This window comes from Haliotis rufescens, unplaced genomic scaffold (assembly GCF_023055435.1).
Source record: "Haliotis rufescens isolate VD_foot unplaced genomic scaffold, xgHalRufe1.0.p SCAF_22, whole genome shotgun sequence".
NCBI classification, from domain to species: Eukaryota; Metazoa; Mollusca; class Gastropoda; order Lepetellida; family Haliotidae; genus Haliotis; species Haliotis rufescens.
In genome coordinates, this window is record NW_025963913.1 from 5,486,426 (window position 1) to 5,502,559 (window position 16,134).

A 16,134-nucleotide genomic window follows, 5' to 3' on the forward strand; every position below is an offset into this window, starting at 1 on the left:
TGACTGCGCCGTTAAATAACATTCACTCAACGACTCCTGGCTCGATAGAAAACGTAACATGCGCAGTGAATAACTATCATTTTAGAAGGATATGCTCCTTTTGTCTTTAAAGAAACAATGGTGGGCACAATGGCTACTGGTTGAGTCAGTTAATGTTGTTTTCGCGGTAGTCAGGAATTTTCACCTACATCTGCTAATATGTTTATGTGATCCAGGTACCTTCTAAATGAAAATGAAAAGAAAACCTTATTTCCCCTACATACTCTCCAGCAAAGGTGCACTCACCAGTCTCCTAACCCCGAGTAGACCACACCCCCGCCTCAGCAGGCCATACCTCCACTAGGCCATACACCACACCAACCACCCAGACCTTACCAGACAAAATCTCCACTATACCATACCCCCACACCCTATACCATCGCCCACCCAAACTAGGCCATACCAACCCTAGTAGACCAAACACCCAACTCACCAGACCATCCTCCATTCCCACTAGATCACCCCCACCCAATTCCCAATCCCCACCCTCACTACCTTGAAAAAGATGCGAGCCAGTAATCTGATAACACAAGGTGTCAAACGTTTCAGCTCGTCCCAATTACTCTCCGCTTTATATCGGGGGTCAGCTGTATTGTTCCTTCTTTTATAGCCGTATATCACTCTTCTCATAACTGTTTAGTACTGGGTGCATAGTCACCTATCTGTCGTGATACAGGCGTTGTAGCCTTAGGCGGTGTGTTAAAGGACTTCTTTTGTCTTACCAACATGAAGTCTATTGTTTTATACAGAGGAAGCGGCAGGTAGGTGAATTGGGTGGATTAGCTGCACAGCACATAGGGTCGGGCTGACGTAACCTTGCATGCAAATTATACCTTTATGCACAATTGACAATGCCGAAGGGAGTTGCATACAGGTTGCAGTGGTACTTAACTTTAAGGTATACATGCAATCCCGGAGACCCCCTGTGTGTGTCTCCACCAGGACTTTGTATGGATTCTGTGATTGTTTGAGTGCGTGTGCCTGTGTGCATTATGCGAATTAATGCCTGGAGTAGAGGCCGTTGGACAAATCGTGGTTGTGATTTGTTATAATTTTCGCATGATAAGAGAAATCTATCTCGCTGCATTTGCCTTTCAAGGTAATGAATGCAATACTATGTATGCTAAATGTGCTTGTACGATGTGATGAAAACAATAAAGTATCGTTCCACTGAGAGTGTGGGTTCGAATCCCGGATGTGACACAACCCCAAAATGATACTAGAATTAGAATGACTAAGATAGTGTTATCCCAAATATAACATTTGTTACATTTGACCACTTTCTAAATGGCATTGTGTATTCATAGCTTTCGGCCCTAGGAACCGTACCAATTGACACTTGTCAGAGGGGTACACAAAGTGTACGTGATCTAGACTACCAGTTGTCGGACTCCCGTTTCCGTGGACGCCTCGGTGGCTGAGTGGGTCAGATCGCTGACTCTGTGTACTGATATTAAGCTGCCCCATTCTGAGAATGTGGGTTCTATCCCGGATGGGACTCAACCCCAAAAGGTACAAGAATTTGCACTTTACCAAGAAAGTGTCATAAACATAAGATTTCTTACTTTTGTTTCTTGTTGTTTAACGCCGCGCTCAATAATATTTCAGTTATATGACTGACCAGAAAGTTCAGTGATTGCCATCATGAGCTGGGATACGATGACAAGCATCATCCAATCAGCGATTCGCGTTAGTCGCGTCTTACGATAAGGATGGTTGCTGAAGACCTATTCTAACCTGGGTCTTCACGGGGCATTCAATACTGTAATCTTAGCCCCACGACTGCCGCATGACCATGTTGGTATCTGAGAGCCAAGGCAGACGTAAATATAAGATGGTTTAGTGGAATACGCAGGATCCAGTTTCACAAAGTGATCTTAGCGCAAAGACGATCGTAAGACCCACCCCTACTTTAACATTGATAGAGCTGAGATCGATTTGTGGAACGGATCGCTGTCCCTCTTGTCTGTAGTCGAACATATCAACTATACCAGCCACATCGGCAATATCACATATACCAGCTATATCGAAAAACAAACAAGTCTAATTCCCCAGCTTCAGTAGCTGATAGTTACATCCCAGTCCACGATGATGCCGTTGGCTTCAGAAGCTATACGAATGCTACCAGGCTCCGACTGAGAGTGTTTCTGTGTGGTCAGCCCTCGTGGTGAGTTGGCAGAATAAGTACACACTACCCCGTGATTGTCGTATGAACATCCTAGGTCTAGTGGATAGAGCGAGCGTCTGCCCTGGGAGCGGAAGGTCGGCAGTTCGATGCCCAGCTTGGAGTTAGTATAGTACTGTGTTTGAGTGAGATATTCGTGTTAAACTGCGGCATGATGTCTCAGTGGGTTAGTACTATAAAACTGGCATTAGTTCGGATAAGAACACGCACGAACACGCACACGCGCGCATACGCACACGCACACACACACGTCGCTATATGTTAAAGTGTAATAATCTTGAACGCGACGTTAAACCCCAGTTCACCTCACCTGGTAAGAATGGTTACCATATGTCATGAAGCGTGATTACTTACACGCCGCTGTAATTTTGTTGACGTCAGATAAACCAACCATACCAGATCAACCGGTGAGTAACTGCCGTTGTAAACCCGAGCTTAGCAGTATAACGGGGCATCATTAAGCTTAGGTAATGGCGTAAGTTTCGTCGATTTATTTAAAAATTATGAAATAATTAAATTGACGGTTCCTATTAATACCGTAACGTTTGGTGGCCAAAGAAACGTGGTTCGCAATAATTAGGTTCTGCTGTAGTCTAGATTACTGCAGTGTCAGAAAATGAAGAGTGTCTCTGGGCTCGTTTTTATTATTATTTTATTAAGATAATTTAACAACTTTTTTCTAGAATTAAGTCCAGTTCTGCTGTAGTACATCATTTTCTCTTTATTCGGACACGTCAAAGTTACGTCAACATTATGCTTACCGATGATGATCGATGTACATTTAGTATGGACTCTCCTAACCTAACCTTACGAGTACTACTTGTTCGATCTGTGTGCTCACTCCCCTCCTCGCTGTCCATGCCTCATGACTTTACCCTTCTCACACGAAGTCGCACTCGTAAATAATGTTTACCGAACAATCGTTGAAACTATTGAGTTGCTCCGTAAACCTATTGATTGATAATTTGTCAAACCTAGTGTAACTCAAACCCCTCATGTCAAGATGGCGGCTCCCTACCAGACAACCAAAGCGCCCCACGCTGAGATCTCGAGAGGACGAGAGATCACGTGATTTCAGGCCTGCTTAGTGGTTTCGATGCAATTGGTAGAACTTATTAACTCTAAAAATCCATATCAACCATTCGTCATATAAAAAAAAAATCTTAATTAAGTTTTTACGGGCACGATATCCCGGCTGTAGTCCCCGTAAAGGCTAGCCGTTGCTGGCCACAGCAATAATCTAGTTAACTTCGTGCTGATAAAATGATTTTTCAGGTGTCAAATATTTTGGGAACTGTTATGTAACTGTGGCACGTGTACTCTCTGACCATTGATTAATCCTTGTGATCTGCATAGACCTGAACCGCCTGTTACGGAAAGATTGGACGCCGTTATCGTAAAATACCTTTCCGTGTTGATTGTAGTTGGTTTGGTAAAAGAAGTATGATTGCATTGTTATAGTGTATTGAAACAAACAAGGATCACCAGTAAGACCTTTCCTACTTCAACAAAACCCTAATACATTGCATATTAATCTACCGCCATATTCGTCGCAAGTCAACTTTCGATAATGAACTCAAATGGATTGCGTCCTTGTGCCTCGAAATTAGGTATTCACGCCTTGATTGACATCGGATCAAAATGTTTGTTTGTTGTTTAACGCCCCACTCAACAATATTCCAACTAATTGACGGGCGTCTGTAAATAATCGAGTCTGGACCAGACAATCCAGTGATTGACATCATGAGCATCGATCTACGCAATTGGGATACTATGACATCATCAACCAAGTCAGCGAGCTTGACCACCCGATCCCGTTAGTCGCATCTTATGACAAGCATAGTCACCGTTTACGGCAAGCATGGGTTGCTGAGGACATATTGTAACCCGGATCTTCACGGGTGGATCAAAATGAAGGCGATACATAGTCAGACTATCTCCCAAATGAACCGTTTATTATTCTGGGGGAAGAGATAGGCGTGGTGCGTGGTGCGTGGGGCGTGGGGCGAGGGGCGTACGGGCGTACGGGCGTACGGGTACAGACTAGGATGTTGTTAGAGCCGAAATGTGTTTTTTTTATCACTGCTTCAATATAATTTTGTTTCGTTTTCAGAACTCCCTTCATGACCAACGAACATTTTTTTTAAACTGAGGGAAAAAATATATTTCTGTTATATCTGAAAGGGCAATTTGACGATGTGGAGATAATAGTTGATTCATTTAACACTCACTCCGGGCCAGAAGTACTTCGTTATTCAGAGGTAGAGATAAGGCTGTATTTAATATTGATTCCAGTTAGCAACATCCAAAACTATCCGGACACAAGAGAGCGAGATAGCGTGCTGTGGGCCTATATCCTGCTCTACTAGGCCTGGTGTTAGGTATCGGGGCAATCGTCAGACTAGCACACACGAGACGATGCTGCTGATAGTAGTCATACATTTGCCATGATAATATATTCACATGCATACCGATTGTAAGATTTAAAGTGCCAAACATATGATTGCTTGCAGTTGGAAGTTATGTCAGCACAATACTGAATTTGTGTAGATTTTCTGTAATGATTTGTTAGACTTGTCGTGTTGGCGATCTGGTGGCCTTGGTAACAACATTCCATATGTAACTGACATGCAATGTACTAAGGTGTATTGTGTTGTGGTGGGTGGGGTGGTATCAGGGTGGGATGGAATGGGTTTGGGGCGTTCGGTTGAAGAAATCAGCTGATTTAAACATATTTCATTTATTTTGGGAAAAATGGATGGGCATACCATTATCTAGGGTTGAAGCCTTTGCTATAAAGAAAGATTTGTTTCTAATCTCCCTATACCTGGGACTAAACGTTTAAGGGAGGACATCTTGGTGACCACAAGAACCCACTGCACTATCAAGAAACATTCCCTTCAAAACCTTCCTGCGTATTGATCAGTGTATAAATTGACAAGATGTACGCCCAAAATTTTGCAAATAGTCAAAATTTGTAGTACTGTCACTTAAGACCCGTGAGGAAACGTTTAGAGAGTTTGTCTTCAGCAACCCATGCTTGTTGTAAGAGGCAACTAACGGGATCGGGTTGTCAGGCTCGCTGACTTGGTTGGTGCATGTCATAGTATCCCAATTGAGTAGATCAATGCTCATGATGTCAATCACTGGATTGTCTGGTCCAGACTATGTACCTGCGAGTGTGACACAATTAAACACATCTGTCTCTGTATTTCTGTCTGTCTACGGTGTCTTGGTGAAGCTGCATATTCATAGCCGCTGTAATAACTGTCATTGTCATACCTCCTGTCAGCATGATTAGATCTGATTGTCCACGTGACATTGATATAATAATATGTATCCCGCCTTGGAGGAAATTATACCCCGCCTTGGAGGAATTTATACCCCGCCACGGACAAGTCGGGACGCACGTGGATTTCTGAGAGGCAGAATAAATCCCTTTAGTCGCGCTTCGAAGCAAAAGGCCGCACACTTTATCCGAGTCAGTGAAAGTCACGTGACATAGCAAACGTTAACCTCAACTCAATCGAACAGCTATTTTTTTTATAAATTTCTTTGAATTCTTTTACAATGTCATATTAAAACATGTCGGTAAGATAAATTCGTTGCAGCAGGATCACTCGGGGTACATGGGATTTTATGCGTCCCGCGTTAGGTTTTATACCACAAGTCGAGTGGTATAAAACCTAACAAGGGACATAGAACCCCGTGAACCCCTCTCGATCCTGGTACAACTTTTACTGTATCCCGACATATGAAACGGGTTTCAGGCTCCTGGTTTTATATGTCTATCATTATAACCAGGTGTTCGAACAACCCTTATAACATATAATTTCTAGGTGATTATTAATTTCACAAGAACGTAAATCTGATACCGTCATGCAGAAGTGGCTTCCACAACGTGATGTAATGTCACATGGACGTGGCAAGTAGAAGCCTTGAAAGGCCTCTTTGGGAAATGACTAGACGCTATACATGTTGAAGCCATACATAGACCAGACCGGTGAAAGAGTTCCTCTAAATATTGTGTGGAAAATAATAAACATGCACTGGTAAATAAGCCAGTGTGTCGAGCAGACGCTACAACTGAATGTGCGCATGACCACCGCGCCACCTGCACCCAAACAGCGGACTTGCTTCAATGCAGTGTGTCTCATCCAATACAAAACCGACCTGAACGGTCGCAAACCTAATTGTACAAATATTTTACTTTAAGGAGAAAAGGTAAACGCTGACATTTGGCGATACGTGTCACTCACCATTTGCTGACAATTTATGCAAATATTTTGTGTTCGATACAAAAGAGCAAGGTTTTCAAACAATTGCTAGGGCTATGCATGTTTGCCTGCACCCGTGTAATTAATGGAGTACTTCCTGAATGTGCCCCCCCTCCTCCCCCTCACTCTACGCCTCTCCTCTGTCCCCTTACCCCTAACGCAACACCCGACGCCCTGCTCTAACCTTCCACCACTGACAGCGACTGGGTCAGTCTGCAGGGAAACTACACAGAGTCGTGGTGAGGATTTTTTTATATTTGATGTTGTAAGTGAAATAGTGAATCTTGCAGTAAATATCGAGGAAAAAAAAAAGTATAAAAGGTCAAGCAGAGAGTGAGTGAGTATGATTTTACGTCGCTTTTTGCAATATTCCAGCAATATCACGGCGGAGGACACCAGAAATGGGCTTCACATATCGTACCCATGTGGGGAATCGAACCGGGCCTAAAGCGTGACGAGCGAAAACTTTGACAACAAGGCCCCTAAGACAGAAGAAAGTTAATGTGCACGCTAGTATTGGACCACAGCAACTGGCAATGCTCGTTTGGGGACAATATTAATTAATTTTGCTCAGAATAAGTATTTTGGTTTCGTTTTTTTCTTCAGTATAGTACACATTATATTATTTAACTTGTGCTAATGCATCTATCGACATGGCATTTACTTGGTAAATTTATATAGAAAGAAACCCAACCTTTTTACTATTAATACGTCTTGTCGTAATAAAGGACAATACATTTAAATAGTACGTATCGACCACGTCAGGACAGTCAAGCACAGTTTGTAGTGAGATACAACAAAAGTTATGTTAGATGTTGCCCACATAGGAAACAGCCATCAGCGGATTCCTCCACACACAGCTGGGACCTGGTCGTGTGGGCGTTGATTCGAACCCCGAGACACTCCCCCATAACCTCAAACCTTAGCGGTTGTTCATACTTGGCTCTAGGCTTGAGTTTCCTTTTTGAATATATTCTCTAAGGTCTGGGAGACAGACTTACTTGGTTCCTAGGATAATACAGATACGGGAAGCAGAGTTGACGTTTGTTAAACACGATTCAAAAACCCTAGCCCGACTTACTCACATCATTCACAAATCAATTAATCCTGTACCAACAAGTGCTGCGGATAGGTCACCTCGTTGACTGGCATTAACCCCATGGGTTCGCGTTCGCTTACAACAACGGGTAAATCTGTTATCACAGCCTATTAGCTTTATCAACTGGCCACATAGACCGAGCATGAATATTGTATACATTTGTACACATCCAGGGAATCAATACCTGGCTGTACCCCACTCAATTATAAACTGGATCGTGTAACGGTACCGTAGACTTCTGTATGCGGACCGGCCAAGTCTTGTGCGGTCTATTGATCTTTGATAGTCTGGCGGTCTTTGTTGTCTTAAGCTGTTGGTGGCAAAGCACCTGGGCCGAGTCGCGGATATCAGAGTGTGTTGGAGAACGTTTTAACTGAACCTCGTCATGGGGTAGTGCGCTGTCGTTCCGGGTTATTAATATTCAGTGCCGCTAGTGGTCAGTGCGGACACAGTACTGGGCAGGCCGTCAGACGAGGACGTGCAGGGGATCCAGGCCTTGCTGGACACTGTTAATTTAGAAGGAAAGTTTTCATTGCGGGTCTTCTCTTTCGGACATGTTGCAGGTAAGAATCATGTTTTGATATTTCCTAAATGATTGAAGAAGAGGATGAATGAGAAACATAGACAGCCGTTTAGATGCGTTATGTGGGTGGGTTAACCATGAAGTGACCAGAATTCGGTGTACAAATACTATTTTGTATTTGAATTTCCATAACCTTTTATAGCCACATAATGATCGAGAGGTGAAGTATTTAGTTTAGGTGAGTGAGTGAGTATGGATTTACGCCGCTTTTAGCAATATTCCAGCAATATCACGGCGGGGGACACCAGAAATGGGCTTCACACATTGTACCCATGTCGGGAATCGAACCCGGGTCTTCGGCGTGACGACCAAACGCTTTAAGCACTAGGCTACCCGACCGCCCCTATTTAGTTTAGGGTTCGGAGTAGTCGCTTCTCACACGCAAGGTTAGGGTTCTCCTTCAAGAATGAAATAGAATAAATATTTATACCAGCACGGAGAACCTATTCAGATCACTAACATTTGCGTAATATCTAAGTCTTTGTGATAAAATGTTTACTGTTGTTAACTTTGTAATAAAACATTAGGTTTTTGACGCAATTTTGGGGGAAATGACAAAATAGCTCATGAAAACAGTTGAACAAGTCCGACTGCGTATTGATTGGTGTAGGAAAACATATTGTCCCCAACTTGATTTTAACCTCTGTTTGCCTCGCCCAGAAATGATATACTCAGTGTCAAAGAAGTCTCAGGGCTATGGAATGCAAATCTCACGCATCTGTTATGAGTGCTACGACAGGGCACAAAACATACGTAACACAAGACACGTGTATCTGTCACTAAACGAATGCCCCGACAACAATGCAGTGTCAGTCAAACTCCTAATACTGTTGGTGATGTATGCAAGAGTAGCTGCTGTGTCTACAGCGTACACCAGTTAGCTGCATTTCCAATTCATGTTCCACCAACTGGCCGTGGGAATGGAGACGCGTACAGGAACACTTAGTGCAAGCGGATATAGCTATTGTTTGTTATTCATCTTGCATGGATGTTTAATGACACATCATATGCTTCACGTCACGGTATTCTACTACTCCACCGAAGGGATTTGTTTAATTACTGAAATAATGAATACAACCTGAACTGACATTTTATTACAGGACAATGTAAAGTTGGATCTTTACGTTTTGACTATAAGCTAGAAGCATGGACCGTTAATGATGATCAACCAACTGACTGACTCATTTATTCATCCAGAATGTGTCAAACTGTTGCTGGGTATTGGAAACCGGGCACCGGATTTACACTGAAACTTGTCAATGCAATATTCAGATATGCAGTGTATGCATTACGGCTTGTTTTAACTAGGGCACGGTGAAGTAGCCTAGTGGTTAAAGCGCTGCACATCACGCTGTTATTGTGTTCGATTCCCTACATGGGTACAGACCCCTGAAGATCCGGGTAGAGCAACTCATGCTTGCCGTAAGAGGCGACTATGCTTGTCGCAAGAGGCGACTAACGGGATCGGGTGGTCAGGCTCGCTGACTAGGTTGATGCATGTCATCGATCCTAATTGCGTGGATCGATGCTCATGATGTCAATCACTGGGGTGTCTGGTCCAGACTTGATTACTGACAGGCCGCCGTCATATAACTAGAATATTGCCGAGTGTGGCGTTAAGCAACAAACAAACAAAACATGGGGACAATATGTGAAGCGACCCGTGAAGATCTGGGGTACAATAGGTCTTCAGCAACCCATGCTTGCCGTAAAAATCATCGATTATGCTTGTCGTAAGAGGCGACTAACGGGAGCAGGTGGTCAGGCTCCCTGACCTGGTTGATGCATGTCATCTGTTCTAATTATGTGGATCGATGCTCATGATATCAATCACTAGATTGTCTGATCCAGACTCGATTATTTACAGATCGCCGTCATATAGCTGAAATATTGTAGAGTGCGGCGTTAAACAACAAACCAACCAACCAACCAACAATGTGTGAAGCCCATCTTGATCTCCCACCCCGGGTGGAATATTACTAAAAGCGTTGTATTACTCAACTCACTCACCCAACTGTGTGCCCTGAGCCGCTGACAGCTACTGTCCTAACATGTTAGCATCATACATTGAAATATCACTTAATCATAGAAATCAGTGTCAATCACAAGCTCGGTATATGTTCTCAGCACTGACTAACGCAAGGACATGTCTTACCACCCAACAGCAAACGCATGCATTGAAATGTATTACTATAGTATACACCCCCGACAGTGAAACCAACACCGTCCCCGTGTAAGTACAATGTTGACAGAGGATTAAATACGCACCTCCTGTAATAAACATGAAATGCGTGTTTACAGAATGCATTATTTGTGTTAACACATATTTGATAAGGTTCCATCGGCCACGCATTTGTACGGATATAACGGAACGCAAGGAACAACACCGACCATTGATGATACTTATACAGATCACTGATTTCTCGGCTATAATAGTTTTGTTTTTAATAACATCACACAACAATCCAAACTCTGTTTAAACATACAAACATGATCGCCGGCGAGTCACGTTGGCAAATAAATCTTGCTTTTATGAAGCCATTACTGTATGGCTCCTTACAGAGTCTTTGGGGCGCAAAATATGTCAGACGTAGGTATGTGTCAGTGTCAACAGTGAAGGGAGTTCCTAGGCAAGAGGTTTTACCCAAGCCCTCATACCGTGCTAAACAGGTTTTATTGTGGGTAGGTAGGATGTCGGGTGTACTATGTTTGTGCGTGGATGTACAAGTATATTTGTTCAAGGGAAACGTGTCATGTGTTGAAGATAAGTTTGACAATGAAAGTTTTATTAAATTCTGTTTAGTAAGATGTACTGTTCTATGAAGTAGATTAATATTTTTATTAAACCTTCTCTAAATCTGACTATTCGGCATCGATCTGAAAAAATAATAATTCCAGATTCTAACGCCCGGAAGACGAGATGTACGGGTCGGGGATCTACGGCGTTTGTGATATGTGCAAATACGTATTCAACCTTGGTAACGTACGATTAACATTTATAATTAGGTCTTGATTATGCTTCGCATATGGACTGTACACACCAGTCAGTAAACTGCACAGACAACCGTTACATCAAGCAAACAATAATTGTAGACGAGTATATACATTCGACATCATTAATATAGGCTGTGTGAGTTGGGTTAAACGGCCCTTTTAACAGGATTCCAGTTATATCACGGCGTGTCAGCTAAATGTGGGAGGAAAGCCCGAAGTGATGTTGGTCTCAGACGTTTACCATTTCGGTGAAACCCACGGGTATGGTGCTGACAAACCTAGAAACATAATCGGGGCGAACCGGGATTCGAACCTACAATCATAGGTTTCTGGCGTGCCCAAGGGACGCAACTCTGTACAGCGAATTGCGGCGCCTTAGACGATTTGGCCACCCGAGCCCAGTTATATCTGCTGTTACATGTAACCCTAGGTCATCAACCAATCCTTGATATATTGCAATCACAGTTAGCCAACATACATAGTTAAACAAAAAACACCTTTTATTTACAGAAATAGGATATAGTAATATTGATTGTACCACCAAGGGCCCAAATAATTATAATGTTCTGCAATAACTGCCTCAAGCTTCCTTTTCGGATCCAAAACTCCGGCTTCGGAAAAGTTGAAAATAATTTGGCTTGAGGTGAAAGTTTGATGTTCAGTGGGTGGCAAGTTTGGTTTCTGTCAGTCCCGTCGTTGAAAAATAGTGTTTTGTATATTCACTTGGTGAAGTCATGTAGTTAGCAAATTCACTACAAACAAATCATTGCAATCATAGTCGAGTATTAACTGTTAATAATTTAATATGAATAAACAGACAGATGAGGTGAGGTGAAATGGGGTTTAACGTCGCGTCCAAGATTAACGCACTTCTATAGCGTCGTGCATGCACGTGTGTGTGTGTGTGTGTGTGTGTGTGGCTGCTTGTACCAGTCCGGACTGATCCCGATTTATACTACTAGCTCACTGAGATACCATGCCGCAGTTTAACACGAATACCCCACTCAGACACAGTATACTGACTCCGAACCGACCAGTCCTTCTTTTAGCCCCTTAATGCCGAGCGCCAGACAGGGTAACAACAAGTACCATCTTTTAACGTCTTTTTGAATGACGTGGCCGGGGATCGAACCCCGGACCTTTCGCTCTTCGTGCGGACGCTCTTCCACTAGACCACGGAGGCGGTCGAATTAACAGATAACCCCGATAAATGTCGGATTAACGCTACAGCGTATGACTACCTAACGCTTTCGATGAACATGTATTTTCTAAAGATTATTAATTTGTAAATGCACCTTTCCTTATTTAAATGGAACCAGAACACCTGGATTGGTAAAAGGAGGACTATGAGTGAGATGGTTGTAGCCAAACAAGATGACTGAAAACCCATATTCTCGTTTACTAACAATTGCCTCAAAATGTATCAAATGTACACAAGGTACTACACATCTAGACTTAGGGAGCAGTGGGATAGCCTAGCCTGTAGTTAAAGGTTCGCTCGTCACGCCGAAGGCCCGGGTTAGATTCCCAAATGGTTACACTGTATGAAGCCCATTTCTGGTGTCCTCCACTTAGATATTGCTGAAATCTCGCTAAAAGCGGCGTATTCGCGATATTCACTCAATCTAGACTTTAAAGAGACTGTGGCGAAGCAGGACTTTCATTTTCTTCTGCAAATTGCATAAATATGTATTTGTAATGAAAGGATACTTACCTTTGCACGTGAGAGCAAAGCCAATGCTTTTGTGAAGACAGAGGATCGAGAGTTGTATTTAAAGGCGATGAATGTCGTGACATATAATGTATTATCATGTGATAAATGTGACTTTGGTGGTCCGGGTTCCCGTGTTAGGAGATCTGTCAAGCTCTCACCTTTTTTCTATTCATCACAAGCTCTTTATGTGTTCCAGTGAAGGTAATGACTTCAGGTTGCGCGGTAACGCGTGGATCTCTACGCGTTATCCATTACTTTGAAAGATAGTTAAGGGAGAACAACAAGACGTGATGACGTAAGTTGTTATGTTATTATCTGTCCGATATAGAGTAGCGGCCAAAACGTAATAAACTGGGCGGCAAAAGAAAGTATAGCTCGAGTTCCATGATCGATAAAAAAATAACAAGAAGAGGTTTTGTTGTGAATTATAACATAATCTAGGAAGGGGTAACAAATGATTGATCAACCACAGTTTGAATGATATTGTGCAATCACAGGTAATGTAAACTCAAGGTAAACAATGGTGGGGTTAGAAATTTCATTTTCAAAAGTCTGAAATGTCACCAAAACATTGTCAGACACACTACAAGTTCATTGTCGACACAGTTGCCTTCAATAGCGTGTATGACCTCCAGCTGCCTCAATGCATGCTGTGATACGCCGCCTCATTGATGACGTGGACTGGAATCTCTCAGGGCCTGCTGCAATTCTTGTCTGTTGACAGGAGGCTGATGGCGTGCTCTAATCTGTCTGTCAAGATGGTCCCACAGATGTTCATAAGGAATCATATCGGGTGAGTGGGCAGGCCAGAGCAAAACGTCAACGTTCTCCTGGTTTAGAAAGTTCCGAGTCAGTCTTGCAGTATTGTGCCTGGCATTGTCGTGTTGAAACAATGTCCCCTGCTGTTGGTTTTGTAAGAACGGATGCACAACTGGCTGCAACACTTGGTCTCTGTACTGCACAGCGTTCAGGTTTCCCTGTTTAATCACCAAATCAGTCTTCTGATCTCCACAAATACCGACCCACACCATGACACCCCTCCCCACCGCCGAATGGATGGACCTCTCGAATACACGCCGGAGCCAAACGTTCCCCTCTGCGTCGATAAACTCCCCTCTGCCGTCATTTCGAAACATAGTTAACCCGACTTTCATCATTAAACAGCACTCGACGCCAAATTCTCACTTGCCAGCGTCGAACCTGCCTCGCCCATCGCAGTCTCAGGCGTCGATGTTGAGCAGTCAGTACCATTCCTCGGAAAGAACGATACGCTCGGATTCCAGCAGCACGAAGTCGTCGTAGTACTGTACGTTGGCTAATGGGATGTTGCTGCCTTCGCAGTCGCCGTTACGAATCTGTTTCGCAGGTGAATGAACCGTATCTGACCGTCTTCCAGTGGTTTGTCACTCGGGGTCGTCCGGTTCTAGGCCTGTCCTGTGTCCTCCCTGTCTGCCTGTACCGTTGAATCAGCCTGGCTACTGTCAATGGTGTACAACCAAACCTTCTGGCAATTTGGACCTGTGTTGCCCCATTTCGGCCATACCGATGGCTCTCTCTCTCTGCTCCTGTGACAGTCATGGCATTTCTTTTGTGTGCTTTCATCACGTGTGGTTATACCCTGCAGACGAACGCATTTATACAGCTAACATGCACTTGCAGTTTATGCCATAAGCGGGAAACCTGTTTCACCTCTTTTTTTTGTCACCACATGAGCGCCGTCAAAGGTGGCGCGTTCGGGTGAGGTGTTTTTTGGTACCTGTTCCTGGGCAGTCATATTCCCAATACCCACTTTCTACTTGTTATCGCTGTTTTAAGGAAAATTACAATTTGCCGACCTATACTTTCTATTGCCGCTTAGTTTAAAACGCGGCCTATTTATGGAGTAACCCCACCCCACAGTACACAAAGCACAACATCATTTTTCTTCATAAGATGTAATTTATGCATTAGAAAATGCTAGTTGTGGTAATTTTCTTTGGTGGCAGACTTGTTTGTTTTTTGTAAAATGCAAATTTTCGTGTCAAAACTAGTAGATCAAATAAATGACTCCAAACAAGTCAGTTTGCATATTGGAATGCTTCTTTCAGCACGAAATCAATGTGCGGACAAAGGAAACCTACAACAGAATAAATAAACAATAAGCAGAATTTTGTCTAAATCGAGTTATGAGCCAAAATGTGTCAAAAACATAAAAACATCACTCTATTTTCATTTTCAAATTATTACAAAACTGAATCTAATGTAACCTCCATAGTGACAATCATGTCGTGTGATATCTCAAAATGTGTCTGAATGCTTAAGGAGCTTATAAAATATTCAACAATTAATGAAGGTATAATAATAATGTATGAAAATTTAGTAAATGTGATACCACCCCCTATCTTGTTAAGAAACAACAACAAATATATAATTATATATTAAAACGATTTACCCTGACAACGCTAACATTCTTGTACACCAAACTGTTTTATTTGAACACACGAATGTTTACGTGTCTTACATATATGAGCTGGAGAAATTTGATTTATCCAATATGGCGGACAAAATGGCCCCAGAGATGGCCGCCAATATAGGAAAATTATAATATGTTGTCTTCACTTCGGAATGTATGAGATAATAAATGTCAAAATTTTGATTTTGACCAGAAACTCCATCTATCATGTTATTATCGGCGATGTTATATACTATAATTGTTCATCATGTCTATCAAAGAAGTCACTTATCTGCAATTGCTTCAATACTGTCTGTAACCCATTAACAAATTATATTTCTGAAATGCAGTGAGATGCATTTTGTCGCTGTCACCATCATGTGCAGAGTTTTGGCAGTCAGAGCAGGTGCAGTGTTCAGTACGCGGCAGTCCAGCCATGAGGCAATGGCTCCGTCTGGAGACGGCACATGATCCCTGCAGATGAGATGAGTGATGGATGTGGGTTCACACGTACACGTTGTGTCCAAGACCCCTCATCACCACCTCGTTCCCACTGGATTCTCCAAGCTAGGGCACAGGACTGTGCAGCCATATTGTCTTCTGAAACATAGCTCCCAGCATTTGTAAGTGAGTGAGTTGGGTTTAACGCAGCTTTTAATAGTATTCCAGTTATATAACGGCGTGTCTGCTTAATGTGGGAGGAAAGCCCGAAGTGATGTCTCAGACGTTTACCACTTAGGTGAAATTCACGAGCACGGGTATGGTGCTGACAAACCTAGAAACATAATCGGGGCGAACCGGGATTCGAACCC

At 42.9% G+C, this 16,134-nt stretch overlaps 1 protein-coding gene across 3 annotated transcripts in view; it reads left to right on the top strand.

Annotated features, from left to right (window-relative positions):
* LOC124136282 overlaps positions 1–16,134 on the top strand; it is a 79,419-nt gene that overhangs the window by 5,597 nt on the left and 57,688 nt on the right. Inside the window, exon 1 of one of the 3 annotated variants that reach the window (XM_046502156.2) lies at positions 662–800. The exons of 1 other annotated variant lie outside the window; for it this stretch is intronic. In XM_046502156.2, the coding sequence (XP_046358112.1) occupies positions 766–800 (35 nt within the window). In that variant the 5' untranslated portion in view covers positions 662–765. Of the gene's footprint in view, positions 1–661; positions 801–7,851; positions 8,164–16,134 lie in introns of those variants that run through there. One more of the 3 variants, XM_046502160.2, reaches the window with a different exon arrangement.